This window comes from Rhea pennata, chromosome 1, assembly GCF_028389875.1.
Source record: "Rhea pennata isolate bPtePen1 chromosome 1, bPtePen1.pri, whole genome shotgun sequence".
Classification (NCBI taxonomy): Eukaryota; Metazoa; Chordata; class Aves; order Rheiformes; family Rheidae; genus Rhea; species Rhea pennata.
In genome coordinates, this window is record NC_084663.1 from 1,020,080 (window position 1) to 1,047,698 (window position 27,619).

General features: G+C 44.8%; 1 protein-coding gene across 1 annotated transcript; it reads left to right on the forward strand.

The window, feature by feature from the left end:
* On the forward strand, positions 1 to 27,402 carry DENND6B (DENN domain containing 6B). Its single transcript, XM_062579491.1, has 20 exons — positions 1 to 138; positions 8,831 to 8,869; positions 9,417 to 9,459; positions 10,634 to 10,746; positions 12,486 to 12,566; positions 14,924 to 15,029; positions 15,563 to 15,642; positions 15,902 to 15,964; positions 16,781 to 16,836; positions 17,464 to 17,586; positions 18,227 to 18,322; positions 18,424 to 18,518; positions 19,089 to 19,154; positions 19,793 to 19,857; positions 20,314 to 20,403; positions 21,356 to 21,409; positions 21,811 to 21,920; positions 24,031 to 24,133; positions 24,992 to 25,066; positions 25,409 to 27,402. Exons 1-20 carry the CDS (start codon positions 1 to 3, stop codon positions 25,529 to 25,531), a joined length of 1,719 nt encoding a protein of 572 aa, XP_062435475.1. The 3' UTR covers positions 25,532 to 27,402.
* Positions 27,403 to 27,619: the final 217 nt, after the last annotated feature.

Sequence of the window (27,619 nt, forward strand, 5' to 3'; positions counted from 1 at the left end):
ATGGACGCGCTGTGCCGGGCCGAGCCCCGGCCCCGCCGGCCCGCCGCCGCCTCGCCGCTGCCCTGGGCCCGCTTCTCCGCCTGGCTCGACTGTGTCTGCGTGGTCACCTTCGACCTGGAGCTGGGCCAGGCCATGGAGGTGCGGGGCCGGGCCGGGCCGGGCCGGGCCGGGGGAGCCGGCAGGCCGGGGGAGAGGGAACAGGCCGGGCAGGGGCCGGGGGCGGCAGGCAGGGCCGGAGCATGTGGGGGGCAGGCCGTGGTGTGGGGGTCAGGCGGGGGGAGCAGGCGGCAGTGGGGAGCAGGGTGTAGGGGGCGGCAGGCAGGGCCGGAGCAGGTGGGGGGCAGGCCGTGGTGTGGGGGTCAGGCGGGGGGAGCAGGCGGCAGTGGGGAGCAGGGTGTAGGGGGCGGCAGGCAGGGCCGGAGCAGGTGGGGGGCAGGCCGTGGTGTGGGGTCAGGCGGGGGGAGCAGGCGGCAGTGGGGAGCAGGGTGTAGGGGGCGGCAGGCAGGGCCGGAGCAGGTGGGGGGCGGGCCGTGGTGTGGGGGGCAGGCGGGGGGAGCAGGCGGCAGTGGGGAGCAGGGTGTAGGGGGCGGCAGGCAGGGCCGGAGCAGGTGGGGGGCAGGCCGTGGTGTGGGGGGCAGGCGGGGGGAGCAGGCGGCAGTGGGGAGCAGGGTGTAGGGGGCGGCAGGCAGGGCCGGAGCAGGTGGGGGGCAGGCCGTGGTGTGGGGGGCAGGCAGGGGGAGCAGGCGGCAGTGGGGAGCAGGGTGTAGGGGGCGGCAGGCAGGGCCGGAGCAGGTGGGGGGCAGGCCGTGGTGTGGGGGGCAGGCAGGGGGAGCAGGCGGCAGTGGGGAGCAGGGTGTAGGGGGCGGCAGGCAGGGCCGGAGCAGGTGGGGGGCAGGCCGTGGTGTGGGGGGCAGGCGGGGGGAGCAGGCGGCAGTGGGGAGCAGGGTGTAGGGGGCGGCAGGCAGGGCCGGAGCAGGTGGGGGGCAGGCCGTGGTGTGGGGGGCAGGCGGGGGGAGCAGGCGGCAGTGGGGAGCAGGGTGTAGGGGGCGGCAGGCAGGGCCGGAGCAGGTGGGGGGCAGGCCGTGGTGTGGGGGGCAGGCAGGGGGAGCAGGCGGCAGTGGGGAGCAGGGTGTAGGGGGCGGCAGGCAGGGCCGGAGCAGGTGGGGGGCAGGCCGTGGTGTGGGGGGCAGGCAGGGGGAGCAGGCGGCAGTGGGGAGCAGGGTGTAGGGGGCGGCAGGCAGGGCTGGAGCAGGTGGGGGGCAGGCCGTGGTGTGGGGTCAGGCGGGGGGAGCAGGCGGCAGTGGGGAGCAGGGTGTAGGGGGCGGCAGGCAGGGCCGGAGCAGGTGGGGGGCAGGCCGTGGTGTGGGGTCAGGCGGGGGGAGCAGGCGGCAGTGGGGAGCAGGGTGTAGGGGGCGGCAGGCAGGGCCGGAGCAGGTGGGGGGCAGGCGGGGGAGTGTATGGGGCAGGGGGAGCAGGCGGCAGTGGGGAGCAGGGTGTAGGGGGCGGCAGGCAGGGCCGGAGCAGGTGGGGGGCAGGCCGTGGTGTGGGGGGCAGGCAGGGGGAGCAGGCGGCAGTGGGGAGCAGGGTGTAGGGGGCGGCAGGCAGGGCCGGAGCAGGTGGGGGGCAGGCCGTGGTGTGGGGGGCAGGCAGGGGGAGCAGGCGGCAGTCGGGAGCAGGGTGTAGGGGGCGGCAGGCAGGGCCGGAGCAGGTGGGGGGCAGGCCGTGGTGTGGGGGGCAGGCAGGGGGAGCAGGCGGCAGTGGGGAGCAGGGTGTAGGGGGCGGCAGGCAGGGCCGGAGCAGGTGGGGGGCAAGCCGTGGTGTGGGGGGCAGGCAGGGGGAGCAGGCGGCAGTGGGGAGCAGGGTGTAGGGGGCGGCAGGCAGGGCCGGAGCAGGTGGGGGGCAGGCGGGGGGAGTGTATGGGGTCTGGGGGAGCAGGCAGTGGTGGGGAGCAGGGGTCAAGGTGAAGGGGGTGGCCGGGGGCGGCAGGCCTTGGGGGGAGATGGGGGCAGGCAGAGAGGGGGTTTAGGGGTTGGGGGAGCAGGGGACAGGGTGTAGGGGTTGGCTAGTGCGGGAGATGGGGCCAGGCCATGGTTTGGGGGTGGGTGGCGAGAGTGCGTGGGGGCAGGGGGAGCAGGTAGCGGTGGGGAGCAGGGTGTAAGGGGTGGTGGGGGGTGGCAGGCAGCGCTGGGGGAGATGGGGGCAGACCATGGTGTGGGGTCTGTGGGTGTGGGGAGAGCAGGGGCAGGGCAGAGGTGGGGGAGGCAGGCTGTGGGGCCTGGGGGGCAGCTGGAGTGCCATGTGGGTAGGGCCATATGGGAGAGCTGGGGGTATGTGGCAAGGGGGCAGGGACGATGGGTGCAGGGGGCTGGGGGCACTGAGCAGGACAGGGCACGGTGGAGGGGGCCTGGGGCGCAGGGGTGCGCGTATGGGGGCCTGGGTGAGGGGCGGGTTGGGGAAGGGGGCAAGTGAGGGGGGTGGGCAGGGGGCTGGAGGGAGCAGTCCGCGGACGAAGGCAGCGCGGAAGGGTGGTGGGAAAGAGTCCGAGGAGGCAGGAGGCCTGAGGAAGGGCCTGGGCGGGTGAGTCTAGCACAGGAACGCTAGACCCACGGTGTGGGGGCCAGCGGGCACTGAGGGGGGCTGAGGAGGGGTTCTCGGTGCAGCGGTGGAGAAGGAGGCAGGATTTGGTGCGGCAAGGGAAGCGGGAAGAGCTGTGGGAAGAGGGGGAGCATGATGGAGAGAGAAAGGGGGGGTGTTGGAGTCTGATGGGGTGCTGACGTGGCTGTGGCAACCTGAGGACCACGTCTGAGGCATCCGAGAAGGTCTGCTAGGCCTGTGGGTGTCACTGGGGTCAGCCGGGGAAGTGGAGGAGATGACAAGAGAGAGAATTGCCTTGCAGGGCTGGAAAGGTAACTGAGAGTGAAAGGGCGGGAATCGTTTTCCCCTTTCCCCTGGAAGAATATAGAGTTCTTGTTTGAAGGAGGATTTGAATGGAGTTAGACATCTAAGGCATGTGATGGGATTTAAGGCAAGGGTTGTTTGATGTTCTCCTAAGAAAACAGAGCGTAAGGTGACCAGATATTTGACTTGATTATGGTAAACCCTAGGTCTTATTTCCAATGCCCTGATATTTGTCATGCAATTGTGTGGATTACTCCTCTCTTTGCATAAGGAGGTTCACTCTGTTTTTCAGAGGGTTGAGAGTTTCTGTATTTAGAGATCAAATTACTCTGTTCTTGCTTTGTCTTTTTTAAAAATATTTGAATTTATTTCTCTTCATAAAGCCTGAAAATAAAAATTTTACTATTGACATTAGTGTCACGTGCTCCACACTCCTTCCTGCAAAGCCAGGCCTAATATACTCTGGAAAGGGTATGAATATGGAGATATTAAATTCTAAATGCTAATTACTATCTCATAGATGTTTTTTAATACCTAGCCACGAGGGTGCTTTCTTACTCATTTTATTACCTGCCTGTCATTACCAGGGGAAGACTTTGATTGGCATACACAGCAATACGATTTGTTAATCCTTGAAAGTGTATTTTTCTTCTTTTCTTCTTTTTTTCCCCTTTTCCTTTGCCTGCATAAATATTGATAGGAACACGCTTCTCTGGTGACATAAATGACCAAGAAGAATGGGAACATCTCAGCATCTGGGCCGAGTGATGATTTCGCGTTTTTTCATTGAGTGGCCCATTGCTGGGTCCTGTTTCTGAGCTGAGGGTTTAGGCAAGGAATGTGGGTCTACGTTGGGTAAGATCTCCATAAAGGAAGTCACGCAGAGTAAGAAGAGCTTTGTGATAAAGATTCCATGTTTGATTTCTGATGGATTTAGGAAAATACAGAAGCTCAGGCTGTCACTATCTTACAGGGAAATTTAGAGTAAAATTATTTCAAAATTTTCAAAAAGTTTAAATGTCAGTACTGTCAATAATCACATGGTATCATTAATCTTTCTATTTAATTCTCGTTTTCATCTGTTGTCTCAGTTTTTTTCAGCTGGGTCCAGATCCTGTGGCTCGTCTCCAAGCAGGCTGATTTCTGCAGCCGCAAAGAGGCAGTTTTATGATTATGGCTCTTGATTGCAATTTCCTGGGTTAAAAATTGTTTCTCTGGCCCCCAGCACTGTGGGACTTCGGTCCCAGCTGAGTCTGCATGGGAAGTTTGCTATAGATATTACCAGATCATGGTGTAGCTGACTGAGGTGGGGCCTTGCCAGAGCTCTCTGTTTGGTGGATGTAGGTATGTCCTTCCAAAGAGTTGTTCGTACACAGAGGCTATTCATGCATCCTAGTACTATATGAAGTGACAAGTTACGAATATTTGCAGTAACTTGTGTGCTCACTGCAAAGTGAGTCAGAAGGAAAGAAAAACTTTCCTTTTTGGAAGTTGCACCATAGTTTTGCATCATCTCTGTAAATCTGTGTGAAGATGCCCTCATTCAGAGTGAAGTCTGTTGTCCAAACTTAGAATGTCCCCTACATTTCTGTGTTAGGAGTAGGCCTATCTCAGTCAGGATTTCTGTGCTGTGACCTCCAGTTTCTATGAGCTGCACCTGTGTATTGACCAGAACTAAGAAGGGCCTCCTTCTGTGTTACTGAAGGTTTCCTGCCAAATATTGCTAATTAGACAAGTTGGAGACTTTTTAATACATGTCTTTGCTTTTCTTCTCCTTGACCTGTCAGAGCCTAAATTGGCATGGACCTTGTTCCCCTCCATAAAATTTTCAGTGTTTCTCACCCTGCATAGAATGTGAGGATTATTCTTTTCAGTACTCTGTGGGCACAGTGCTACCCTGGATATGTTGGCTTTTACATATTGTGCTGAGATTTATTAACTGTGTTTATTGAAATGTAATCATATTTAGTTATTTTGCAAGGAAAGCTTTTGGAAATTCATAAAAATGAATTATTGGAAACCTAACTGAAAGAACCCAAAGCCTATTGAAGCAAACTCTTTTTTTTTTTTCATCTTTTTCTGAAGATTGCTTTTCCCTGAGTATAAGATTCTTTCTAGGTATTTCTTTCCTTCCGTTACTGCCTAAATCTAAGTGGAAACCACTTTGTTGAAGCCTGCTGAGTGTGTGTCTACACTTCAACAATGCTGACTAGAAAGACAAAACTATGCATCCCTGGAACTGGGGTAGGTTCTACGGGTATACCTTTCTGGCCAAGAGCTTAGTTTAGGATTTGCTCGCTTTTGCAACTATTGCTTGACTTGTTCTGAGCAGCAGTCTCTCAGTGTAGGTACACAATCAGCCTGAAATTCGGAGAGCTCTTTGGCAGATTGGCAGCTATTTAGATACACAACAGAAAAGGTGTTACAAGTGAAAATGTTAAGTAACTGCAGAATACAGTTACTGTTTCTGACTCATTGACCAACTTACATTTTTCAAGTTGTCAATTATAGACAACAAAAATATAGAGAAGAAATATTTCTGAGACAGTTCTCTCAAGTTAGGAGCTTGCATCCTGCTGGAACAGGCCTTCCAAGCAGCAGTTTGCCATTTGTCTCTCCACGGGTTCTGAGTGCTCCAGTGCTGCTGCCATAGGAACAGCCTGTGTTGTGCTCAAAACTGGGCCCAGCGATCCTAAAGTACCCCATTTCACAAAAGCACTGTCTCTTCCCTCCCTTCGAACACAGGCGCTTTGTGAAGCTGGGGTTACTTTCGAGTGACCAGATGTCGTTTTCTGGGTTATACTCTTGTTGCTATGACAGCAGCAGAGCACTTGGCACCCTTGCAGATATCAGCAGCAAAGCTTTAGTGGAAGGGTCTGTTCTCAACAGCATGTGTCGTTGCCACACTTGTTAATTCGGCATTGATGGGAGAGCTATGTCACAAAGAATATGACATAATTTAAGCCTGTTTGGGCTACTTATGAGATTTTTTTGGTCTATCAGTGTTTTGTTGCTCAGATTGAAGCACTTGGACCTGACTTATTTTTTTCCATAACGCTGAGCATATAGCTCCAAATGAAATGTATATTTAGCCCATCTTAAACTTGGGCCTATAATATTTTAATAAAGCAGTCAAGAGCCATCAGTATCCCCTTCTGAAGATTTTGATCTGATTTACTTGCAAAAAGACCTACTGAAAAGACAATATCAGAAGTCTGTCTTGACTCTTGAGCTTGACTTTGAATCATAAACAAGCGTTGCAGAAAGCATGACGCTGTAAGATTCCTGCACTTTGATGAATCAGTATCAGATGTGCAGGTCTCGGTTTCTGGTGTATACATTATTATGTGGGAATTAACGAAATAAATGTTTGTATGATCATTAAATTAGTCATAACCACAAGAATTTTTTCAGTTGTTCAGTGCAAAGATACAGCAAGTAGAGAAGTATGTCTTCTCCTGTGGTGAAGTTATAACACATCCCTTCACGCTTCAGTGTCTAAAAGACACTCATTCTCTAGTCTTTCCTTAAATGTGCTGCCTCATTGCTGTAGCTTGTCTGTGATAATTTTGCTCTTGTGTTTTTGTAGCTTTCCTCTTTCAGTGAAGCTTCATCTGAAGGCTAATCAACATAATTTCCAATTGTTAATTTGACTCGCTCTTTGAGGCTGATTAGATGACCTTGCCAGAGAATCAGTGGGGAATTGTTAGAGCCAGGCAAGCTCGTGCTGTGAACTTTCAGCACTCCGGCATGGTGCCCATAGCTGCTATTTATAGACTCCTAAGAAGAATCAAGAATAGGAGAGAGCATCTGATTTGAGCACCAAGTGAATCTTACCCTGACCTGAGGCAGGGTTACTGCCCAGAAGCTGCAGAAGAAGTCTGATTAGCAGATCTCCATTTTCCCAGTTACTCAATTTGAGTTTTTCTCATCTGCCTATCTAAAGCCACCTGCAATTTCAGATTGCCTTGGTATACGGCATCTCCCAATCAGTGAGTGCTATGAAGGCTGTGTAGTTTATTTCTAGAGATTCGTAAGTACTTTAGTTTCCATCCTCTGCCAAGTGAAGTGTGCCACTCAGTATTGCTGTTGCTATGTCGTTTCTCACCTCTCTTGCTTGTGAGTGCAGTTATTCTGGAGTGGATCCTGCTGATGGATGTCAGTTGCTTGCAATTTCTGCACTTGACTCTGACCTGAGAAATCTTGAATTAAGTTCTCTTTTATTGGGTTATAGTAAATGCAGAAACAGTGTTATCAACATTGACATAGTTCAGCTGCAAAACTAGAATTTTGACTAGATTCTTTAAAATTGATGAAGATATTTTTTTCATTTGAAATGCTAGATGATAAATTGTGTTAACACCATTCATCTCTCACTGGTATGCTGATGAGGCACGAATCTGTCAATGTATGCCAGATGTACCTCTTGCTGTATAAAATAAAGCCTTGGATTGTCTTTCTAACAACAAATCTCAAATCACTGAGGCTAAAACAGAGCCCTGAATCTCCTCAAACTTGCCCTGCTGCCCATTTTCTTTTTTTCTGGTCTCTGTAAACAGCATCTCTAGCCAACCAGTCACTCAGATCTGTAATATGAGTGTTCTCACCCCGGAGGGTAGGACATATATCCAAGCCTATGTCTAATAGCAGACTTGGTGTTTGTTTAACGTATGTAGGATATGCTTTTTCTAATTTTTTCACACAGCTGAAACCTTTGTCTAGACTGTCATTATCTCACGCTTGGTTATTACTACATCCTTTCCTCTGCCCTTGAGGAGAGCAATCTTGCCCTGCCTGTATCCTTGCAGAATTTCATTATTGTGAAATCTGTTTTTACCTCTAATCAGTGCACACTGCCCATCTTCCTCTCTCACTTTCATTCTCTCCCTCACTGCCTCTTGGTCATGGAAGGAACTCTGTAAGGATATGTGTGATCTTTTTCAAATCCTTCCTTGAAACAACTTTTTGCTACAATAGCTACCAAAATTTGTTAGTGGATTGTTGACATGCTGAGACTACTGCTTAACTTGATCTTTGTGTCTGTTTTCTTACATTCTTGTGCCTATCTGAATTTTATTGTTGCTGGAACTGCATTTATATAGAAAATTTTAGGGAAAGCGGCCTTTTTTCCTGTGTTTGTGTGGCATATTGCATAATGAAGTCTTGATTCATGACTGAAGTTCTTCTATGCAAGGATAATAGGACTAATTCCTATTGAATGTACATTACAGTTTTGCAGGTATTTAGCATTAAGTTATATTTATGACCATTTCTTTTCTATTGTGATCATGGGATATGCTCTCCTTTGTGAAGCCTTCAGAATATTTTGCATTTTTAATGAGTTGTGACTTTTTAGCAAGGTTCAAAAAATCAAAACAAAAAATGATCATCCCCTGAATAACAGTCAGAAATGCACAAAGCGCAAAGCTTTCTATATAGAATGTTATTTTGGGCAATTTGTGAACTTGTGTTTAGGTGCAAAACTGAATGTGAATATGTTTCAGGCTTGCCGCTTGACGAGGAAACAAATATACTTTAACATAATCTCAAGTAGCAGTAGAACAGCCCTATCCTACCTGCTTTAGAGAATGCAGGTGTTTACACATCGGTAATCTGTGCAGTGAAGTTAGATGGTGGGATTTTTTTGAATAGGTGGTGGGTTTTTTTTGTTCACTGATCTTTCAAGTCCCAAGTTAAAATATAAACTATTTTGTCTGCCTGTCTGCAAGTCTGCTATTTGTGATTGACTCAGTGCAGTGGGATATCAACCGTCAGATTTTAAATGGTTAGGTATACTTGCTCATAGGATACGCTGTTTGGGGAAGAATGAGGCACTTACCGTATGGAAGCAATTTTTATAGACCTATATAGAAGTGCTGGGGAAACGAGATGATTGCAGTCTACAGCTTACCGTCTCTTCTCTCTTTTGCAGTTGGTTTATCCTTATGACTTCAGATTAACAGAAAAAGAGGTAACACCTATTGTGTTTTTTTTTTTAATTTCTCGTATCAGCCTCATAGGGCTACGAGGTTGATCGGAGGGCTGGAGCACCTGCCCTATGAGGAACGGCTGCGAGAGCTGGGCCTCTTCAGCCTGGGGAAGAGAAGACTGAGGGGGGATCTGATCAGTGTGTACAAGTACCTGAAGGGAGGGTGTCAAGGGGACGGGGACAAACTCTTTCCAGTTGCCCCATGTGACAGGACAAGAGGCAGTGGACAGAAATTGAAGCACAGAAAGTTCTGCCTGAAGGTGAGGGGGAATTTCTTCCCTGTGAGAGTGACGGAGCACTGGACCAGGCTGCCCAGAGAGGTTGTGGAGTCTCCTTCTGTGGAGATCTTCAAGGCCCACCTGGATGCAACCCTGTCTACCATGCTCTAGGTGACCCTGCTGAGCAGGGAGGTTGGACTAGATGATCTCCAGAGGTCCCTTCCAACCTTACTGATTCTATGAATCTATTTTTAAAGATACTGCACCGTGGTAATGTAGATTTTTTTTTACTGTGTTTTCTTTTGTTGCAGAAAACTAGTATCTGCTACTTGTCCTTCCCAGACTCCTACTCAGGTAGGTAGCATCTTTTGGCCTTGTCTGCTCTCTGCGGGATGGTTCTTTGCCATTATGAAAGAAATGGATTCGTGATGGAAAGAGTGAGTCATCGTCTCTAATGTAGCAGAGAGTGATGGGCTGTATCTTCTACAATCATGGCACCAAGGAACACCCAGCCCTTAGGTCTGAACAAAGAGGCTTCCTGTCATTCTAATTGCTCTCTGGATACAGAATCTGTGATCTGGTGGGTGATGGGGTAATTTCTCAGTAGACTTGCATGCTCATGCTTCACCTGTACCATTAAAATACAAGAAGTAGTCATAAAGGCAAAGTTTTGTGAGATTCGCAGCTGTCACCTCTGTCAGCATTTTTTTGCATATGGGTTAATGGCTTGGTAAAGAGAAATATATGGGAACAGAGCACTTTCGCAACAGAACTATTTCTGATTTATAAATACAAACTCTGGAAAGGTAGCAATAAGAAGTAACATGCTACTTTATAACTGAAACCTGTTTCTTAAAGACTAGATCCTGACTGTTAGTTTTCTACAGCTTTGCACAGTTTATTTATTTATTTTTTTTTAAGGATGATACTTTTGTAGTTTCTCTGAGCTAGATACACATTCAGGCCAATTGTTTCCCTTTATAAAAATAAATTATTTACGATTAGTAATATTTTCAAAACACACCGAACAATCTTGGGGCATAGCATCTGCAGATAGTGGGAAGCAAATATATCCACTTACCCCTTTGTAGCACCTAAATCTATTTAGGCCTGGTAATTGTTCAGTGAGCTGAGTGTGTTCAATTTTTGCCTCATAACTGGCTTCCTGTGTAAGTAGTGTCTTGTCCTTCTCATCCAACTGATGAAATCTCTTGAGAGTCCTATACTTTTTCTTTTCTGCTGTACAAAGTATTCTTGGTGTGTAGAGGTGAGCAACATAATACGACCTGGGAGTTTTCTAGCTGTGGTGCTCAGCTAGAACAATTGTGCAGGAATCTGTTGTTCAGATCAGCATTTCTGTGGTCTTGGATTAAGATTGTATGTAGGTTTTTCAATATTGTGGATAAGAAGTGGTGTCTGCAGCTACTCAGGGTAGGTGATACTAGCGGATTTCTCTAAGTTTCCTAGCAATGACTTGACAAGATATAAATCAATGATAACAGTTTATTTATGATCTTCTCTGTCTCAGGTGTCCTGGGGGATACTCAGTTTAGCTTCCGCCTTCGTCAGTCTGGGGGACAGAGGACCATTCATTATGAGGATGATGGCGAGTACAATAGAGAAGCACCCCTAACGCTACAGGTGAGTTGCACTTCAGTATGCTACTCATGTACAAAGTAGACAGTAGCATTACTGGGTTTAAAATCCAGATATGCTTTTGGATTTGTGCCTTTTATGCATAGATATGCTTTTTTTTTTTTTTTTTTTTTTTTTAGATATTCTCCCAAGGCTTAGGAATAATCGAAAAGGGGGAAAAGCTTGCAGCCCAGGGACTTATTTCCACATTAATATACATATGGGCTGTGTTGCTGATAATCCCAGTTATTCTGAGAGATGAAACTGAGTCAGGAGGAGACCACATTAGAGTGATAGTTATGTCTAGTTATGGGAAAGGATGAATGTTAGAAACCCAAGGACCTGCAACAAAGTGCACAGCTATCCATGCAAATTACCACAAGGCAAGAAAAGGTGTGAATATCTTTGTCTGTGGTAAATAAGAGGTGTTTAACTTTTTTGTTGGGATATGACAGTGCTTTTCACTTATTGCAGGATGTAGGTTTGGAAAAGCAGCCAGAGTACTTAGTATTTAACAAATCTGCACTTGGCTGGCTGCACACTGCCTGGTTTAGCCATACCCAAGCTCTCATATCGGGAGCGCCCATTTGTTTTTTTCCATCAGTGAACTGACTGTCCACTTCACGCAGAGGAGGGGTATGCTGAGCACAGTTACTTTGCTGACTAGAGCAGGTGGCCATCAGATCAACTTGTCCTCTCTCCTTTCTGTCAGATGAGATAACACTTCCTGTGCCTTTTAACACTTCTGAAATCCATTTGTGATATACTTTAAGAAATGGATTGCTGGTCTGAGGGAAAGTAGGAGGATTTGTTTTCCTAGATACTGTCATGGAGATTTTTCAGTTTGCATGTATATTTGTTGCTTTGTCACAGTTAGTAAGGCTAACTTTAGTAAGTTAGTAAGTAAGTTAGTAGGCTGCCTCGTAGATTCATCTGACTTTAAAGAAATAACACAAGCAAAACTGTCAAACTACTAGATTCTGCTGTGGGGAAAATAGGGTTTAAAAAGGGAAAGGTGCCTTAACCTGTGGGTCCTGTGGTGTCTCAAGAAATGAAATCAAGGATGGTTTTGTTGTTAGGAACTGAAATCTATCCCTCCTCTAGATGTCTGTGTGAATTTAAAGGGCATAGAGTGTTTGCAATAATCATTGGGGATTTGTATTAAAGTCTGTTAGCTTTCATTAATACTCCGAAGATCATCTTTCAGCTTTGTGCTGTGGCATTCATCCTGAGTGATATTTGACTGATATTGCCTTAAATGCCTGACTAAAGAGGACTGTGATTCGTACAGCACAGGACATTTCCTCCTCTCTGATGATGATGTATTGCTTCCTCAACAATACCTTGTCCTCTCTCTGGGGAAAGACACTGGCTGTCGGACTAGCTCAGTATGTGGTAGCGTGGAGTGCCAGAATTAGCCTGCTGGATTGGCTCGGTTGTTTGTGCTAGTGGAAACCTCAGTTAACCATTTAGATGTTTGCCTTGAAGGAGCCACAGAAAGCAGCTAGTGAAAGATGCTACCTTGCGGCTGTTGTTTTTGTAAATTTAGATGGTTGTATCTCCTTTCCATCTCCCCATTTGGTAAACTGTCCGGGTAGGTGAACATTGATAATTTTGAAGAAGGGGGTAGTTCTGCAATTGTATCATAGCAAGAGTTAGGTATCTTGTTTGATCAGTGGCTGGAGGGAGTTTGGGAATAGCAATAATAAGTCTCTCGATAACAGTATTGTTGGCCTCTCTTGCAGCGGGAGACAGCTCATTACTTTGGTTATGTATACTTCAGGCAAGTCAAGGACAGCTCAATGAAGAGAGGTTATTTTCAGAAGGTGAGTACTGAAACCAGATAGCTTGCTGCTCTCAACTGGTATGTAGCTGTAAAAAGGCACCTATCCATAGCCATAAAATAGCACCACTTCCTACGTGACAACCACAGTGTTTCTGCAGGAAACAGCAAGGGTCACGGAGAACAGGAATATGTGGAAAATAAAGTTCCAAGCAACCCTGGGTGTTAATCACATGAGCAGTGACCTGCAGTGTCTGAATCATGGGATCCTCAAGTACTTAAGCACTTCCTTCAGTATGTGTCCTGGTGTCACAAATGGGGTGCATTGGGAAGACTGTTGCCAGCAGGTCGAGGGAGGTGATCCTGCCCCTCTGCTCAGCCCTGAGGAGGCCTCATCTCGAGTACTGTGTCCAGTTCTGGGCTCCCCAGTCCAAGAGAGACATGGAGCTACTGGAGAGAGTCCAGCACAGGGCTACAAAGATGATCAGAGGGCTGGAGCACCTGCCCTATGAGGAACGGCTGCGAGAGCTGGGCCTCTTCAGCCTGGGGAAGAGAAGATTGAGGGGGGATCTGATCAATGTGTACAAGTACCTGAAGGGAGGGTGTCCAGGGGACGGGGACAAACTCTTTTCAGTTGTCCCGTGTGACAGGACAAGAGGCAATGGGCAGAAACTGAACGACAGCAAGTTCTGCCTGAAGGTGAGGGGGGATTTCTTCCCTGTGAGAGTGACGGAGCACTGGACCAGGCTGCCCAGAGAGGCTGTGGAGTCTCCTTCTCTGGAAGGAGAGACCTGCCTGGATGCAACCCTGTCTACCATGCTCTAGGTGACCTTGCTGAGCAGGGAGGTTGGACTAGATGATCTCCAGAGGTCCCTTCTAACATTACTGATTCTATGATGCTGTGAAATAGTGAGATAATATACTTTATCATTACAGTTTCTGCTAGTTATAGCATAACTCTGCCCTTATTGTATTAATCCTTCCTCTTCCCGGTAGCCACTTGGGGATAGATTTCCTGCTGGCCCGATTGCTTTTAACTAGTGGCAGTGACACTGCTGTTACCTCACCAACCTGTCTTTTGTTATAAATTGCTTTGATACAGACATTGGCAAAATTAATATAAATAATGTTTATTTCAGTATAAAAGTACAATGTGATTAATGTTACTCAGACAGATATATATGATCACCGCCTGAACGACAGTAGAACTTCAGTCTTTCTAGAAGAGGAAAATGTTTTACTTTGATCCTAAGATCCATTTTTCTCCATGGATCCATAGACTTTCAGTAGTGATGTTTCATATCAAAAAAATAAAATGCCATCCTACCAAACAAAAGAACTTTGAATACCCGCTGTTCAAAGAACTGTGCTTTATAGTAGGTCAGTCTGGTAACTTGTTGGAAAACAAGGGGAGGCTATTCTATTCCAGCAGTTAGCAGCCTGCTGTGCTTTCTCTCATTCACCTCTGGGCAGTGATGTGGAGTTTCTTTCAAAGAGACATGCTAATAAGAAATTGGTTTTGTCATCTCTCGTAAAGCAGTGGGTCGATCACTCAAAAAGTTAAAGGATAATGGGAAAACTGAACAACATGGGGACCCAATGAACAGATATTTTTCAGACTAATGTATTTGTTCTCTGATAGACTTAAAGTAGTGGGTAATTAAATTCTTAAATAAAGTGTGCTGGGATGTTCTTTTATTTCAAATGTCAAAGTTCTGAATTGGAAAGGAGATGTTTTGTTGAGTATTGCAAAAATATTCACTGGATTCTAATTAATGTATTTGTTAATGATTAGAGGAGGAGAATAATCAGCATAGTAATGAAATCCTCAGTGGGACTGAATTGGAAAAGTTATTAAACTGGTAACATATTCCATAAAGAAACATTAGGAAAAAGCCTCCCAAAAATGTATCACTGGAAACAAATTAATATTATTTCAAGTTATTTTATTTGTGTTTTTCTCAGTAGTATTCATTTATTTTTTTATCTTCCTAATCTCTGATTTAATGGTCTGATCCTTTGCACTTTTCTGTCTGTTAGCATTGTTTTCATTGCTTTGAACCCATCAGCAATTTATTTTTCTTTTTCCTTTAATTGATCTTTTGCTATGTCACAGACTCATCCCTCCTAATTGCAGTGGCTCCCTTGCAGAAGCTGCCAACTGTACCTATTTATTAATCAAAAAACTCCTTTAGATACCCAGTGTCTTCCTAAGCCTGTAGATTCAACTGCTAGATAACTAGCAAGAATTCCCCCAGTGAAGGTGCTGCTTTTTAGCTCCTGAATATTGTTGATGTTTTGGTTGTGTAAGTGTAGCCCTCTAGTAAGCGATATGGGTGTATGGAGTGCTAGGAACGATCATGACAGGGCAGCTCTGACTCCTAAATGTGTGTTTTTCAGTCTTTGGTGCTGGTGTCACGCCTTCCGTATGTAAACTTGTTCCAGTCATTGCTGCAGCTGATTGCTCCGGAATACTTTGATAAGCTGGAGCCATGCTTGGAGGCAGGTGAGCAGTTGGACTTGAGAGGGATGGTTTGCATATTGAAATGTTTCAGTGATTTTTATGAGGAGATTCCTGAAGGCTGAAATGTTCCAAATTAGTTCATTCTGAAACAATTTCCAACAGAGAAAAACTATCATCCAAATGGTTAGCCTGTCAAAACTATGAACAGCTGTAAAGGATGCTTTAATGGGAAGTGTCTGACAATCTAATAGAATATACTGTCAGTTTTGCATACAGTGTATTCCCAAGGAGGAAAAAATTGGTAAGGCTACATCTCGTTCTAGGTCTTCATTAAACTATTCAACTTAATCATGATTTGTCAACAGTGTAGTGCTGCTGATCTGCGCTGGAAGTAGTAGTGCAGATGCAAGTATGATGCTTGACCTAATTGTGCACAGTTATTTGATGTTTTGTTTTTGAAACTAGCCGGGAGATGTGTGAGCAGGGAGTGAGTAACAAGTAAATGGGCAGAATTCCTAGGACCAGCTGGATTATTTTTGGATTAAGATTTTTTTTTTTAACTGTTATCCCTGCAGTGTGCAATGAGATCGATCAGTGGCCTCCTCCTGTGCCAGGGCAGACTTTGAACCTTCCAGTGATGGGAGTTGTAATTCAGGTACTTGCTGGTGGTTATCTATACTTACACGTCAGACTGAGACAAACTGGAAAGTGGCACATTTATTCTGTTTTTTTCTGGATGTTAAAAATGCTGTTGACTCTAGATGCTTTCACTTTACACCTAAGGTCTGCACAATTATAACTGATTATTGAGAAAGTTTTTGTAAGTGGGAGGTTGTTAGGGAAAGCAAAGTATGTATGTATGTTAGCTGAGTCCATCTCCCTGGATAACCTGTCTGTTCTTCTTTGTAATATAGGTGAGAATCCCATCTAGAGTGGATAAACCAGGATCAAGCCCAGTGAAACAATTTAATCAAGAGGTGAGATAGTGTGGGATGAAACAAGCCGATGATGGGCAGAATCTAGATTATTAAGTAAGGAGGATATAGAAGAAAGTTATAGAAGAAATGGAACTCTTTAGACCTCATCACATTTGGAAGCACGCTGGCCTGGGATTGGTGTTGTTTTAAGCTACCCTTCTAGTTCAAACTGCAGCACTCCCACGCCCGTGTTTTTCAAAATAGGAACCTCTGCGTGGAATTTAAACGTGCTTTAAGTTATATATGTATATTTTTTTCACAGTTCCACTGTTTTCTCACTTCATTTAATTTATTTACCTTGCCTTTCCCAGGAATCCATGTATAGGTAGGCCTCCAAGAGATCCTACCTTAGTCTCCTATGTGACTTTGCAGTCTAAACATCTTTTTAGCTTTCACTATCTCAATTCCCATTTACTTAATCTTTTCTTTTCCCCCCTCCCTTTGAATAATATTATCACCTTTCACACATTTCTGAACTTTTGACACCTGCAATACTAAGCCCTTGCTCTCTTTATCTGTATCTTGACTCTGCCTTCAGGGAGAGTAAACTCTAGAAAATAAAGAAACAGATATGGGAAGTCTTTCACATCTTGAAGAAGGGATTCTTGGCTGTCTTCTGAGAAAGAAGTTCATTTGGATCTTGAATATGCCATCCAGATCTGTTTCTGGCTCATATCTCCAAGTGTTAACCTTTTTCTCTTTTTTTTATTTTCATGCTTAGTGTGGAGGGAACTACTTTGCTATTGATGTGGGCAGTTGATGGCATTTCAGTCAGATTGCTTCCGTTTACTAATATTTTTTTTCTTCCTTATTTAGAATCTGTTACCGGCTCCACTGGTTCTCCCTAGTATTCATGAACTGGATCTCTTCAGGTGAGAGCTCAAATCCCTGCAACATTCTTTTCCCTATATGCTTTCCCTCCACCCCACTCTAGATCATTGGGGTAGTGAAGGCATCAGATGAGGGTTCAAAAATTTTTACTTTTTAGAGTGTTATTTGAAATATTGGCTTGCAGGCCTGTGCAGTGTTTAAACTTGTGTGCACTGGCCTTATCAAATCCTCCTGGGTCCTGGTTAGAGGAGTAGTTTTTTTTACTCTTTTTCTTTTCTTGACCTCAGCTGGTGATCAGCTTAAGTCCTGAAGCATACACATGCTCTGAATGAATCTTTTCAGTACTGTAGATGCTATTCTAATAAACATATCTCTTCTAATCCTCATACACTTTATTTTGTTCAAATGAAAAAAAGATAACAGAGAAATGTGGTCCACAGGTTGCTTTATGATGTTTAGAGTGTTTCCTTCAACATGTATAAAAATGATTGGGTAGCAGCATACATAAAGACACATGGTATTCTGTTTGCAGGATACTAAAACTCCGTCCCAAACACCAAAGATCTAGATAGAGGCAAATCTGGATCTGCTTATATGCTTTACTAGAGTCTGGTCTTTTCCGAACTGCACTTTTAACCTTAACTTGTTATTCTTACTTTCACTAACAGATGTTTCCAGCCAGTGTTAATTCATATCCAGATGTTATGGGAACTGATGTTACTAGGAGAGCCAATTGTTGTAATGGCACCATCCCCAACAATGTCTTCAGAAATGGTTCTGGCACTTACGAGGTAATGCCCTTGAATTCTGAGATACAGATAACTATAGTACATTCTGGCAGTTCTCTTTCAGATTCACTCTTCTGCCAAATCAGTTGTGCTAGATTTAGTTTGCCTATGAAAGTATGCAAGGGGAGGGTGTAGCTCTGTGGCAGAACATCTGACTGCAGATGAAGAGATCCACAGTTCAAATTCAGGTGCCCATTTTGGGACCAGATACACCTTCAGCAAGTTTGCAGATGATACAAAACGGGGAGGAGTGGCTGATAACACCAGAGGGTTGTGCTGCCATTTAGAGGGACCTTGACAGGCTGGAGAACTGGGCAGAAAGGAAGCTCATGAAGTTCAACAAAGGAATGTGCAAACTCCTGTCCCTGGGGAGGAATAACCCCATGTACCAGAACAGGCTGGGGACTGACGAGCTGGAGAGCAGCTTTGTAGAGAAGGACAAAATGCAATTTTTTGTTTTTTCCACCTGAGAACCTTCACCCCAGCTTTGAACTCTGCTTTAGGAGCAATCCCAGCCTGGAACTTCTCCACATCATTGTTTCTGGCAGGACAAAACACTGTTCTAGATCATTAACTTGATGCAAAATCATATCCTCCTCTATGAAATTTATAAAGCAGCTATTTTCTAAATCTGTTCTTACAGTTGTCTTGCTCCCCTGAAGTACTGTTGTGACTACCGTCCCTATTTCACTATCCATGACAGTGAATTTAAAGAGTACACCACCAGGACACAAGCTCCGTAAGTAGCCAGTAGAGCCTTGCTACTCACTTGCCACCATCTGTGTGAAGGAAACTGTGAGGTTAGCATTGTTCATCTTTCTGCTTTTTTTCTCTTTCTAGGCCAAACATTGTTGTGGGAGTCACAAATCCTTTTTTCATCAAAACACTCCAGCACTGGCCACACATTCTTCGGGTTGGGGACCTCAGAATGTCAGGTAAGAGTTGAATCCAAAATCCTGGTCCTCCTGGACCTTGTCACAGGTTAGCAATGAATTGACAGTTGCAGTGCTGGCAGTCATTTTACATGTCTCCTTTCTTGTGAGAACTGAGAAACCAAAGAGAGGGTTAGACTGACTTGGTTGATGTGCAGGCTCAGTACGAGCAATGGCGAATGCAAATTGTTGAGAAGACAACTTGTTGTGGTTTTTCCAAAGCACTAAGAAAATGAAATATCCTTCCTGGGCAGGAAAGAGATAATTGCATAGACAAGAAAAGAGCTTGAGAGAAAGATTCTAGTTATTATCTATAAAGCCAAGAAAACTGCCTCACTTTGGGCTGAAGAATGGGTTTTTTGCAGTGACTCTCTAGTGCTTTCCTGATTCATAATTTTAGAGGAGATTTGGCAGATGACAAGACTCATGTGAGGATGAAGTTAAGGGAGGATATGATTTACAGTGTAGAAGTCTATCAGTGGATGTTCTTGGTCATGAAGTCTCTCAAGTGCATGCTGTGGCTATGAGGATAGATTCAGAGTCTGAACTATTTGATTTGGGGTCTTCCCACAGGAGACCTGCCCAAGCAAGTTAAGGTGAAGAAGCTAAACAAACTAAAAACTCTAGACACGAAACCAGGTAATTCCTTTTATCAGATATAGTTTAATTTTGTTTACCCTTTCACCGAGGGAATATTGGATGTCTTGCAGGCGGGTGGACATTGCATACATTATTCTTTGTGTCTAAACAAATGGGCATTTTGATCAGCAGCATAGCCCTTTGTAATGGCTTCCACCACTTGATATAGAAAAACTGTGCATCTCTGTTCTGAAATTGAAAAGCCTATATAAATTAATTTAAGCAAATTATTTTAGTGTTGGGAAAGAGGAATTTTAATTTTCTTTATTTGTTTTGCATATCTATTTTTAGATGCGATGGGAATCAAAGGAACTTGCTAACCTAGATACAACCATCTGTCACTAAACAGCCATGAGCTGACTCTAGTAGTTATCTCTTCATAAGCATAGGATAGGAAGGTCCTTGAGCTAGTTCAGAGTCCTTTAATCTTGCTGTGAGTGCTGGCTGCATTAGCAACTTTATGATCTTGGGAGGCCTTAGTAATTAAACCTCCACACACACCTGGCAATTCTGTTGCACACAATTTCAATTCTGTTATCCCTGAACTATGTAATGGTGCCTCCTCTAGATATATGGGCAAAGATTTGTGTCTAACTTCTGGGATTTTTTTGATTTTTGTATTTTTTTCTTCAATTTAGGAATCTACACTTCTTATAAAACATTTCTTCACAAAGACAAAACCCTGATAAAAAGATTATTAAAGGTAAGCATTTCTAACTCCATCCCATATCCTATATGTCACTATGGGAAAATTGTGCTAACAGCTTGGTTTGAACAACCAAAACACTCCAAAAGGAGTACTTTTCTTTGATATGATATCTTTTGTTTCAGTTAGATCTTAGTGTGTAATTTGATTTTAGTGTATAATGGTTTAGTCCAGTATACTTGAACATATTTATCATACTAATTTTAAAATTTTTTGCTTGATATCATGGGTTAAACCCTGGAACTGTGGTGACCTAAATGAGAACAATCATTGTCAAGAAAGAGTCTGAAAAATCACATTCTAGTAGTGAAATGTCAGTGACATGTTTAATCAGAGAACAAAGTGTATATTTTGAGCAGTATAGTCTCCCTAACTACTATGGACTGGTAGCTTATAGCTGTAGTGTTGCAAGTCCTGCATCCACCTCTGTGAATGTCCTGCTTGTGTGCGCAGGGGATTCAGCGGAAACGCCCATCAGAAGTCCAAAGTGCCCTTTTGAGGCGTCACCTCCTGGAGCTCACCCAAAGTTTCATTATTCCACTGGTAAGTTGAACAGAGACTTGTCAGTGTGGTGTAGGGCTGAGGGGAGGTGAACAGGAGATGCTTTAGTGACAGGTTTGCACTTGCACTCTTTTATTCACCCATAACTGAGCATCTGTAATAGATTCAGGATGTGGCACTCTAGAGATCTTTTACTCCTTGGAAAAGAATAAATGTGTCTCTTGATTGCAAATTTCAATAATTAGCATAAAAACTACAGGTTGAATATTCAGCACTTCATGTATAAAGATACAGCATTGTTTGTTTCCTGCGGTGCAGGAATAGTTTTCCCATGTGATTTGATTCTGATGCTAATTTTTTGGTTCTAATGGCTAATTCTTCCCACAGCATAGTCAAAGCAGATGTATAGGGAAGGGAGAGGCACCCAGGACGTTTCTCTTCTGCTGGAATACTGGAGTCAAACCCACTGCTGGTGTGAAACCCTCTCTTCTGGTTCTGAAAAAGCTCTGCTGTAGAGTGTAAGAGGCCGGTCCATGGAGTGATAGTTATCCTAAGGCAGACTTTAAAAAATGCTTTCTTTCAAGGCCTTCCCTGTCTTGTCCCACTAGAAAGCTGCCAGTACCTTTTGATGATTATCTAGTTGGACTTGTTAGGCTCCTCCACTTTCTTTTCTGTCACCTTATAAGGAAGTAAATAGAAGGACAGAGCATCTTCTTGGATTCTAGTCCGTCCGGTCAACTTCTTCCCACCTGAACTTTTCTCACATGGTCTGCTTAGAGTTCTTGCAGCATGTAGTCTCTTTACCTAACTCCTGGTGGAAAAAAGAGCAAGCTGGAAAACTTAGGCTCGTGTAAAAAGCACACAACTATAAAGGAAAAGTGAGAGAGACTGGGAGGCTGTTCCTGTGATGCATTGGAGAAGATTGTAATACTTGGTGACTGTGCAAGAGGCTTCCTGATTGTTCTAACATCTATTTTTTGGTGTTTCTTCTTAGGAACATTATATTGCAAGTCTCATGCCCCTGCAGAGGGCCATTACTCCATGGAAGGTATGCTCAGTTTTCCAGGCTCTTGTGCTTCCTTTTGACTGCAGGAATTGGGAATAGTTACATCATATACTGATCACATATTCTGACACATTGCACAGACTTCCCTCATTGAAGGAAGAGGGCTATTGCTCTCTCTCTCTCTCTCTCTCTTTTTTTTTTTTTAAGTAAGTTGAAACAAACATTGGGACAGATGCTTCCTGTTTTGCAGTAATTTTTTGCTCACCTCAGCTATTGTGAATCTGTAATTTGAATTTTACTAGCGTGACAGGTTAAGATTTTCATGCATTTTTAATTCTCATAGTTGTTGAATGTGTTAAGCAGCCCCTTCCCTTGTAAATGTAAACCTCATTTTCCTCCAGTTTCTTTTGGGTGCTCTGTAATACACTCTTTGCGTTGTGCAGAATCCCCCACAGATTCGCCCATTCCGACAGGAAGATTTCATGAAGACCCTTGAGCATGCTGGTCCCCAGCTTACCTGTGTACTTAAAGGTGACTGGTTAGGCCTTTACAGGTAAGAGTACAGCAATTACTTGCTTTATTCCCTTAACAGCAGCTCCAGGTTATAATGAACATCAAATCCTAATTTACAGTCAGTAGTAAAAAGGAGATTTCAGGACAGAGATTGATCACCTGAAAAACCCATACCTATGAAGAATTGTTTCAGTAATAATAGCCAGGAAGAGTAAATAAAGGGCAGAATAAATCCTGTGTTTCGTATAATCTCTTAAATGAGTATCTACAGTCAGGTTTAGAAGCTGTAAACTCTCCTGCTTCAAGAATATCAACTAACTTTTCATTGAGGGAGGGGACTCCTCATTGAAGATGGAGATTTTTTTTCTACACCAGCTGTCATTTATTGTCTTCCAGGAAATCTTTGTTTCATTTTTCTGGCCCTTACCAGATGGGGTGTAAGGATATTTAGGTCTTCATCCAGCAATGGTCCTATTTGTTTATAAAGTATTCAGTACAATGGCCATCTCATTCTGGCTGCAAACAAATAGTACTATTAGAACATAAAAAGATGCACTTTTTTCAGGGTGGAATTTAAGAGAGCACGTAGAAGAGTTTGCCCTTTCTCCTAAATGATAATTAGGTACAAAAAGAATAGCACAGATATTCCTTATAGTATGAGTGGGAAAAATCTAGAAAGCAGATGTCTACCCAGAAGGAAAAAGGGAGATGAGCTGATATGGCGAGTTTAAAAAAATCAGAAAGTGAGCAGAGGCGATAATCATGGATGAGCACATTGTGTAGCTGTGATAACATTTGTACTGTTTTGTGCTTTAATGTACTAAGCAGAAAACAAAACAGTTCTGCACTTTATGGCATGGATGTGGCAGAGAGATTTAATTTTGGATATCTAATATTTTAGATATAAATTAGATACAACAAGTTTAGATGCAACAAGTATTTAGATACAACAAGTTTTTTCAATAAGTTGATTGAGGTTTGCAGGGAACTGATGTACATGGAGGGTCAATTCCAGGGTTCTTAACTGTGTGAAATTGTGTATGTTATACTATTTGGTGTTCTATTTCTAAATCAAACCTTAATTGAAAAGAACTCTGTCTGTGTCACAGCAGAATTTTGAGATCTTGGCTGAGAATGGAACTGCATTGTGCTAGTGAGAGAGAGCAAGCAAAAGAGTCCTCATAGTTGCAAAAAGAAACTTTACGAACGCGAATGAAGTTCTGCTGATAAAGAGTTCTCTGCAGATATCCTGAGGAAGAGATACTTGGTGGTCCAGTCTTAATAGCAGAAAATGCTGAAATACAACATCTGAGATATCCCAATGCTAATGAAAGACTTTACAAAGAATATCCAGTTACAGTGCCTATTCCCAAGATCTGTATGGCATCTTAAACCATCTCATCTTTTTCTCTATCTGCTGCCACAATCCTTGTCTTTCAATTAACAACTTGTCAGTCACATTCTGAATTTGGTCTAAGATTCCATAACACTGAAATAGAAACAGGTATTGTTGCTGTCCATTGTTCGCTTTCACACTTGAGTCAATAAAACTAGAGGTTTATTACTGTGTACTGCACTGGAGAGGTGTAAATTACATGTCCTTTGATATAGCCTACCTTATACTTGTTTATGTAGGAGAAATGTAAATTATCAATTATATGCAGCTTAGATCAATGTCAGTAAGTGATTGAAAGATGTAAATAATCAAGAAAACAGAGGAATTAAGCAGCATACTGCAGAGGAATGTGAATTTCTTTCCATGGTTCAACCATCCTAAGTGTTAATAACTCCAAGGTAAAGCTATGTCTAAATAAGGCTGCAGAGGAGCAAAGTGCACCACTTTCGATTGGCTTAGGCTTGAGCTGGTGCAAAGAAAGATGTGAGACTGGCAGGATTGCCCCTCATCAGCGACAAGCTGTTAAAGCTGCTCAGCTGTATCATGTTAGAGCTTGACACAACAGAAGCTTCTGGAGTGGACAAGATACAAAATTAGCTCATTATCAGTCCACATCCCTAATGACACCATGAATCAGATTGTCTTTTCCTCTCATGCCTGCTGTAGTAGGAAGGGAAATCGGTGTGCAATGGAGCCACCACACTTCTCTGGCTCCTTCTCTGTCCCCTTCTCAATATCACCTTGCTTCCTGCAGGCGTTTCTTCAGGTCTCCCAACTTTGATGGCTGGTACCGTCAGAGGCACAAGGAAATGACCCAGAAGCTGGAAGCCCTTCACTTGGAAGCAATCTGTGAAGCGGTATGTTCCAGCTGCAGGTATTCTAACCAATACCAAGCTTTGCAGGCCAGAAACCTGAGAAATGAGGGCACTGCCACTTGGAATGCTGCTTGGTGCATCTTCATTCTGCCTTCATGGAGGGGATGCTTTGTGCCCATGGGAAATACAGTCCTGCTTTGTGACCATCAGTGCATAGGAATAACAGCACATGTGGGGGTCAAGGATATGAACAGTCCATCTCCCTCACTTTGTTAGCCAATGCAAAACCTGCTTTGGCTGCTTTTGGCAATTATTTCTTCATTCATCAGGCCCTTTCAAGCTAACCAAGTCCCAGACTGGAAGCATCCTCTGTTGCTGGGTTCCTTGATGCCTAATGAAAATAGGTGGGAATTTAAGCAGTGACTGTGGTACAATTTCTTAAATTGAGCAGCTGCTGAGATATTCCTAGGAGCTCTGGCATCCTGCCCAGGTGCATTTTCAACTGCAGTGCTTGCTCCACTGTTCAGCAGTTCCACTCCTCAAGCATAGTGCTGGAATGCAAAAGCTGTCTCCTTTTTTAACAGGCCTGGCTCTGGCCCTGGCAGGTAGATGTAAATTCTGAGCACAGCACAAGATTCGTGGTGCTGACTGGAGGAGGGGAACCCTGCATCATCTGCATATTGCTGCATCTTTCCTTGATCCTTCTCTTGCAGGCAAGAGCATGATGCTGTCATGGGCAGAAAACTGGGGAGAGTGCTCTGTCTTGCTCATTTAGGCTTAAGTGCTGCAGGCAGAGTTATGAAAGTTTTTGGTCTCAGATTTTGCTTACATCTATCTCTTTGAGAAAAGTTCTGTAAAGAAGGAAGGTCCCTGAAGAAAACTGTTCTTCTCTTTCTTTAGAACATTGTGGCCTGGATGAAGGACAAGTCTGAGGTGGAGATTGTAGACCTGGTTCTAAAACTTCGTGAGAAGCTGGTAGGTTTTCCTTCCTTTTTCCTGCACTCATTCTTTTCTGTCTATATCTCCGTGGCAGGGAGTGATTAGGGGCATAAATCACATTTGATGCTTAGAAAACTTTGTTCCTGCTCCCTGTTTTTGAGAACTGTCAAATGAGACAGTCGTGAAATTGTAGTGTTTGCCTAAAGGAATATTCAAAGTTCTGTCTCTTCGTTAAGGCTCAGATAACAATTTCCTGTCTGTTGTCTCTTACCCTGAGTAAAGAGCCAACGTGAGGTTTGCTCAGCCAGCGGCAAAGCAGAAAGAGGTATTTAAGGCTGTTTTAAAATTCTTCCCTTTCTCTGTTCTTTCCCCCTGTAGGTAAGAGCCAGGTGCCAGCACCTCCCTGTGAAGGAGGAAACCCTTCAGAGGGTGGGCCTTTATATTGAGACCATCATCGGCTCATTGCCAGAGGATCTCCAGACAGTGCTGCATCACCACTGAGCACAATGAGGGGACTCTGCTGGAGAAGGAGGGGCCCTCCCACCTTGCTCCAGGCTGTGGACAGCCGCAGTTGCATTTGGAAAGGAAACTTCTTCCCTGACATCCAGCCAACATCACCTGATCTGGATTTTGCTCACGTGTGTATGAATTTGAACACATGAGCGCAAGGATCAGAGCTGTAGCAGAAATGGGGAACCGTGTGCACTTTTTCCTGCCCAGTCCTGCTCTGAGGACCTGGGTTTGAGGTCTGTAAATGAAAAACTCTTCCCTGCGTAGCCACACAGGAAGTAGTAGGTCAGGAAGTGGCAGACAGGCTTCCAGCAGCATGTACCAGGCTGTGCAAAATCTCTGTTGCCCATATATACACATCAATCTTTATCTAGTGCTTGGGCTCTCAAAATTTCAATACCTGCATCCTGCCTGCAAGAGGCAAAACCACCCCTGTATTGGGAGAGTTGGTTTTAGGGCAGCTCTTGCTGCTAATGAGAGAGATGCTAGTCCCCAGCATATAAAAGGTGTGACAAAATTGTCATTGGATGATCAGCAGCCTGACTCATGCCAGGGGAGCTTCAGCTGTGTCAGGAGTGGGTGACTGAATCACTAGATTTGGAGTGTTCTTGTTTTTCTCCAAAGCAGAGATGTAAAGGAAGAAGGAGCAGGTGTACCTGCTGGGAAGAGGGCTCTCCAGAGATTGCATGTATGTGCTGTGTGAATGGCAATAGCTACTGAAGCTCCACAGAGGGGATCTGGTCTCCAAAAGCACTTTATTCTGCCTGGAAAAATGTCTGTGTGCTCTGGTAATGTACAAGAGAGCTGAAGCTCTCCCCTGGACCATGAGATATCCAATGCAGTCAGCCCGTGTGCTAGTGCAGCGCAGTGGAGGATCTGTTCTTTACAGTCTGTGTCGCCTTTGCCAAGTGGAAGTCCACACAGTGCCCAGCGTGTGGATGTGCAGGTTCTGCTGCAGAGGTGCAAGCTCACCCTGCCGAGGTCAGGGTGGAGCAGCCTGACAGATCGTTTCAGGCTATGTCTCTGCTTACCACTACCTGGCTTCCAGCTCTGTCATGCTGCTCCCTTTCACCTCTTGGGAAAGGGGTCACTATGTACTTCTGGGCTGAATGTATGAAAGACTTGAGGTTCCACTGCCAGTTTTGGATGCAGTTGCCCTCTGCCTAAAAGAGCAGTGTTTCTGCCAGCTGCCCTGGAGATGGATTTACCATAGCCCCAGGGCAGTCTTGTAACTACTGCAATTGTATTTCACCATCCGCCATTTTGGCCAAGGCCTGAATGTTTGCCTGAAGAAGAATGGTTTTTAGGATGGATCTGGCAGACAGTGCCTATCTGCTGCACTCTTCTGTAAAAAGCCCTAGAATGTACCATTCCACATAGCAGGAGTGTTCAGCGTTTCAGCTGAGACCTGCACAGAGCTGTCCTGGGACCTCTGTAGGCAGTGCCAACTGTTTGTGGAGAGGAAGCTGTGCTCTTACGTTTCACTAGTAATCTCTGCCTGTTGCTGCACTGCCTCTTAATTTATTAGTGGGGTGGGGGAAGGGGTATATCAGTAAGTCACAAGTGTGGCTGAACCCTTCCTACATATTCCTGCTAAAGAGCAAGGCACAGACAGTGCTGGAACAGTGGGAAGTTACTCTGTTTCCCACTGTCTCCAGCCAGGAAGCAACCAAATGGGAACACATGGCCATATCTCCCAATATTAATGAACTCTGTACAATACTCCTTAGTGGCAACTGTGCCTGTACAGTGTATATTCTGTATATAGAGTTTGTGTGTGCATCTGTGCAATAGCTCTGCAGTGACTGTGATGAACTGAAGCACCAATGTATAGTAGAAAATACTAGTTTAAAAAAATTAAACCAGACTGTCTCCTGTTTGGGGGGTCTCAGACAGTAATGAGAAACTTTATTTGTTCAGAAATTGAGATTCTGTTGAGCATGCTTGTTCATCGATGTCAACACAGTGATTTTTTTTTTTTCAGTCTCTTAGCAGTCTCTGCTCGCTCCTTCTCTATGGTACTTCTGTGAGACTGCTCAAAGGGTGTAGGTGTTCAGTGAAATAAGTGAAGCTTTCACC

Bases quoted from the DNA above. Each gene is read 5' to 3' on its own strand.
- DENND6B (XM_062579491.1), top strand. From the start codon at position 1: ATGGACGCGCTGTGCCGGGCCGAGCCCCGGCCCCGCCGGCCCGCCGCC. The intron at 10,747-12,485 runs GTGAGTTGCACT...CCTCTCTTGCAG, and splicing joins AAGCACCCCTAACGCTACAG to CGGGAGACAGCTCATTACTT. The intron at 20,404-21,355 runs GTAAGTTGAACA...GTTTCTTCTTAG, and splicing joins AAAGTTTCATTATTCCACTG to GAACATTATATTGCAAGTCT.